Here is a 5,869-nt window from a genome sequence, read left to right on the forward strand (position 1 = left end):
CATCGAACACACTAATATCACAGCTTCCTGTTTCAGTGGCTGTATGAACCACTGTATCTCCTGTAGCTTAAACTCTAAACCTCTAAACATTTATTTACTACATTTACAAACATTTACTTTATCTCCATGAGCTACAGTACAGCTACATCTTCCAGTAGGCCCATAGCAGCAAACGGCAGGCTGCGGCCCAATATAGCCCCCGAAGATCAGATACCAGGCGAGAGGGTTCAGGAGACACATGCAGGTCAGGGTGAAGTCACTAATATCTTTCCACTGCAGGAACATGTGTGCTTCCTCAGCTGTTGGTCGGGGTCTTTATGTGGCAGACACTGTTGTCCACCTGTCTGCAGGAACAGAGGGAGGAATGTGTTCATGTACTGGTGACTAACCCAAAGTCTTCTCAACACAGCTGCTGTAAATTATTCATATGAATTCCACTGACTGCAACTTTTTATTGTTTGTCTGGTGTTTTACAGTCTTTGTGCCACTGTTTCGAACCCACTGTGGCTCTGAAGTATATGAAAAGCTAATCGGGCTTCCCTGGCTGTGTCTTTGCATTGCCATGGAGAATTTGGCAGGTTGGCAATACAATCAGTGCAGACGCCGACTGTTTCTGTCTCATGGTTTTTAAACGAAGTTTGACATTATTATTGAGCGAGACAGTGATTAAGTGAAGTGTTTTGGTACTTGAGCAAACACAGTTTATTCTTTGTCCTCTGTTTAATGTATAAACATTAAAGCTGCAACAAAGGATTATTTTCATTATTAATTAATCTGCTGATTGTTTTATCCATGAATCAGTTCATCAGTTTGTCTATAAATGATTACACAATTTCTCACAGCCCTTTAAAGAGTAACTTAACCCCCACAGTGCCACAGTGATGTAGAGGTGTACTGCAGGACACTGTGACATCACTGTTGGGAGTGTTTGATATTCGATTTACTTTAACTGTTACGATAAGAGAAGGAAAAGTACCAAATCCTCACATTTGTTGTCACTTTTGATTAAAAAAAACAAATTGATTATTGCTGATCACTTATTTGATGATCAATAAATGATACAATGAATAATTGTATCATTTATTCTGCTATTTACATACACATGTTACCTGAAACTATGTCGTTTTTATGTGTTTTTCTTTTGGTTTTGTATGTTTGTTGATATATTGAGGAATATCTTGTAATCTCATGTGTGACAATTGTAACAATTTCTAAAAGAAAAAAGGTATCAAAAATACTAATAAACTGACACTGTGGCTTCATATATGACTTGTTGAACATGATCAACCCACATTGAGCTCTCCAGGATTCAGGTCTTGCCTAAGAGCTGTTGTGACCCAGAGAGCAGAAATAGCAGCTGAGTCCTGCGACAGGCATCTGGCACTGCCGAGAGGTTTCAGAGAGATGACTCGATGACGCCCATCAGGACATGTTTGCTGCTCACGGCACATAATTACTAGACAATATTTAAAAAAGATTACAGACAGGGAACACAATCCAGTCTCCATAGCTGCCATATTAAAGCACAGCCTGCTGGTGTTTTTATAAATCATTTGTAGAGCAAATAACACAGATTATAACTCACAGCATTGGACTGTGTGTTGGACGTGAAGTTAGCAGGCATCACATTAGGAAGCGTGTGTTACCTAGCAGTAGTTTGCGTAAACATGCAGTGGGTTGCTGGATTGAATTCCATTCTGTTGACTAATAAATATTGGAAACAGGCCTGCGTTGCCTCATTGTGATGCATATTGCTGGTCAGTGTTAAAGACGGAGATACAATATGGTCTGTGGTGCTACCTCCGATGTGTTTCAGTGGCATTCAATTACAGCCGGAGATTTGTTTACCTCTCAGCAGTAAGCTAACCTTGTCAATATGCTGTCTGCACATTTCAGTGCAGTCTATATAATCATGTTGTATAAATTATGAGGCAGAACATTTAGTTGAATGTTAATATCCAACAGTTCTGTAATTGTATTCCATCCATAGAGGCAATGTGCATATCAACATTTAAAAATTATATAATTAAATAATTATATTTTGCACCTATAATCAGGACACTGTAATTATATTTGAAAGCACAATACAAGAAGGCAGCTGACCTTCTGAAAACATCCACATGAGTTTAAATTAGGGCTGCACAATTAATCTCAATCAATATGTCCAAGTGCAATATTCAAGCCACAGAAGCTGCAGTTTTTAAAGGTAAAATGTGTAATAAAGCAGCATTATAATGACGTACTGACGTGCTGCAGAGACGCACTGACCTACAAATCTTGTTCCCCAGGTGTAAGAAAACATGTTTGTTGGTGCAGACTCCAACAAATGTCACAATCACAATGGCAATATCTGTTATCAGATCATATATACATCCACGAGGGAGCACAGCTGCCAATGTCGGAGGAAATCTGGCATGTGGATGAGATGGTACTACTAGTATTTTCATAAAACTCTCTTGCACACTTATTGCTAGAGTGACATTGGTTAAGCTACCGTGTTGCCAATCAGAGACAAACAGGGCAGAGCCAGTTATGTGATTGCCTGTTTACTAATTCAAACCAAAGCAACAGATATTCTGAAGTAGAAACTGCAAAAAAAACATCTAATAAACTCATTTAAAAGTTTGGCGAATTCTTTCCTGATGTTTTGGTTATGTATTTTGTCTGTATATATTAATATAATTATTTATGTCATTTTATTTTCTTCACTTTGGGTCTCAGGACTAAACAGACGTCTTCTTTTTGTTTGTATCTGAAGATCTGTGTATTTCATCAGGTATTTTCCCAGCATTTCTTTAATTTTTTCCACTTCACTAAATTCTCTTAACCTCCCTCTCGACTGGCTCCGGTCTCTGTCCCTTCTTAATCCAATTGTGTGATATGTTCATGAGGTTGTGACTGTGGCAGTGGGCCAGACAGCTCAAACAGAGACAGTGTTCATAAAGCCTCACTGCATTGGTTACATTTAGTTTCCCTATGTAATAACTCGGGGCGACATTTTGAAAGCAGGGAGCTACATGGTGGCAAAGTTGAGTATTGATTCTGTCACTCAGGACTCAGTATTGATCTTTCATCAAACTCCCACTTTTCTCCTGGGTTCAATAAAGTAAAACAACTAATCATCAGCCTGAGATTTGGAAGGCCACAGTCCATTTTAAGAAACCAGTCTTGCTTTTGTTTCTAGGTTTGTCACCATGGAAGGTTTAATGGAGCGGCTGGAGCGAGCTGTGACTCGCCTGGAGAAGATGTCCGTCACCATGCAGGCACCCGGTGGCATGGCCAACGGAGACTGTGTCAACGGCATCGATGGAGGTAAGTCTGTGCTTCAGTAATATTCAAATCAGAGGTTTGGGAGGGAGAGCAAACCAGCTTTATTCAATTCAATCATATAATACTGGCTTTTTAGTTTAATAGGCGGTGTTTTCTCCCTGTGTTTTCAGGTTTGTCTCCGTGTGTCGAAGCTTTTGACATCGTACTGAAAGGTCCAGTGTCAGACTACCTGAACTACAGCCGGGCCATAGGAAATGAGGTTGAGAAACATGTAAGTTGTGTTTGATTCGTTCGCTAAACTGTCTCTAAACAGTGTCCTCTTACTGTTCAGCTGTCAACATCCAGACGAGAGAAGATGAGGAGGTCATCAAAGTGTTAATAGACTCAAGAGTCCCCTTCAGTTATTACTGTTTACTCAGAGCTATAAGCTTTACGAGCAGCAGCGAGGCAACTTTGTTTGCCCTGGGTTTTGGCTCTCAATCCAACATACAAACTGGTGGCCTTTAGAAGAAGATATGGGATAAAAATCCACCAAAACAATCATTTAATGTGATTTTATTGACTGATTATTCTCCCAAAAGGGCACCAATCCAAGGAAAGCTTCCAATCCAATGTCATGATGGTTTGTTATTTGCTATATTGATAGATAAATGTTAAAAAAAAATGCAGGAAACAGAATTTATATACTTTGGTTTAAAATTGAAACTAAACCTTTTTACACATGCTCACTCCAAATATTTATAAAGTATAAAGTCTCATCGTTCCACAGAAACGTTTGGTGAATGCGTTTTGATGAATGCACATTCCCACTCATGTAGTTTACTTTGTCAGTCTACTGTTGGCAAAATCAAACATTTAATCATCTTTTAAAGCATCTCTCACACGAAGTTCAGTCTTCATTAGGAGTACTACTGTGTCAAATTTTAGAAAAGATCTATCCCCTAAAAGTTAGTACAATACTAATCTAATAACTCAAAACATAAACCTTATTTTAATGAATACTTTAATTCTAAAGGCAAATGTTGTTCTCACTTCATTAAACCCTCGTTACAGTGCAGATTTTGCCCACGATTTTGAGAAATCCTCAGTGTGAAATGTTTAATTCTAGGTTTGTTTTGTACCTCGACATAAAGGTAAATTGTGCAGAAAAGCTCTTTGTAATTAGTCAAACTCTCAAAAGGGAGCACACAGATGGAAACCAGTGGAGCAACTAGTGCAGTCTCTCTATGCCAACATTTATTTGATACATTTATAAACATGGATTGTTCTACTTCAGATCCCACTAAGATATGCAATGCAAGGTTATGTGTGTGTGTGTGTGTGTGTGTGTGGGAGGTCCATAGTCCAGAAGTAGAGGGCAGGTGTGTTCATGTGTGTGTGACTGAAAAGGTTTCCTGTCGTCTACAAAGCCAAGGATGGGAGTATGATTGACCCTTGACCTTACATTCATTTATTTACAGCTGTTGGAGCACCTTATCCTATTTTGTAATGACCTGTACTCTCACTAGGGCTGTGTGTTTTGTGTTAATCCAGTTGGCAATAATAGGCTAGCTGTGTTATGTCCTTGGAATGAATCCAAAACAACAAGAAGTGCTCCAAAACCGAAGAGTAAACGCAGGCAGAGAGAAATTATAGCAAAATGCTTGTATTTGTTCGTCTCTACCTTGAAATAAGAGCTCTATCTCTGTGTCCCATCACTGAACGGGGTGAGATGGAGGGGGAGTGTGTGTGCGAGAGCCAGAGATACTTTCTTTAAGTTTGCAGAGCTCCTTTTATGGACAAAGCCTCCCTGGTGGTTCCCTTGGCCCGCAACTGGAGGTCTCAGACACACACAGGACACAGCTGGCTGGGACTAACCCAAGCTCTGCGTGTGTGTGTTACTGCACTTTCTTTTTCATGTCTAAGACAGATTCACTGCCTGTATTTAGGCGTGCGAGAACAAGGTAAAGCATAAACAAAAGAGAATGAAAGAATGGGCACTGTAACATTGTTTCAGTACACAATGTAGTAACAGGCTGCTTATTACAATCCCTAAAATGTGTCACGTTTCATAATCCTGAACTCATCTGACTTTTATTCTTTATGATCGACAGGCGGATATGGTGAACAAAGCCCTGCAGACTCAAAGAACTTTCCTCAAGATGGCTGCCACACACCAGGAACCTGCACAGGTACAACATACTGAAACCTACTGACGGTCACTGTTAAGGTATATTGCAATACAAAGAATACCCATGTTAGTAGTTAGGATCTCCAATTGTCACTGTAATTCATTCCATTGCAAATGTGTTGATTCCATCACCTATCCTATTGAACAACCACTGCTGACCCAGTCTGTCAGGTATATTCTCAGGACATTTCTATAAAAGTCTCCAAACTTTTTGAGAGTGAGTACTACCAAAAGTGTCAGGAGGATCTGTATACCATATTAAGTTGATGCTTTCAATAGAATAACATGTATTTTTAACTTATTTTAAGTCCAATTTAGGAATTGCAGGTGTGTTTTTTCTCTGGTTATTAACACTGAATGATCTAATGAGAAATCTACTGATATGAACCGAGTGTCAATTTACTCAGCTCGCCTAATCAAGATAAACCA

At 39.3% G+C, this 5,869-nt stretch overlaps 1 protein-coding gene across 1 annotated transcript in view; it reads left to right on the forward strand.

Moving 5' to 3' along the window:
* The window catches only part of cap2 (cyclase associated actin cytoskeleton regulatory protein 2), a 20,604-nt gene that overhangs the window by 1,188 nt on the left and 13,547 nt on the right, over positions 1-5,869 (forward strand). The window contains exons 2-4 of the mRNA XM_035681944.1: positions 3,183-3,312; positions 3,441-3,541; positions 5,364-5,441. Coding sequence (XP_035537837.1) covers positions 3,195-3,312; positions 3,441-3,541; positions 5,364-5,441 — 297 coding nt within the window. The 5' untranslated portion in view covers positions 3,183-3,194. The remainder of the gene's footprint in view (positions 1-3,182; positions 3,313-3,440; positions 3,542-5,363; positions 5,442-5,869) is intronic.

This window comes from Morone saxatilis, unplaced genomic scaffold, assembly GCF_004916995.1.
Source record: "Morone saxatilis isolate NCDOM2014 unplaced genomic scaffold, NCSU_SB_2.0 Contig9, whole genome shotgun sequence".
Lineage (NCBI taxonomy): Eukaryota > Metazoa > Chordata > Actinopteri > Moronidae > Morone > Morone saxatilis.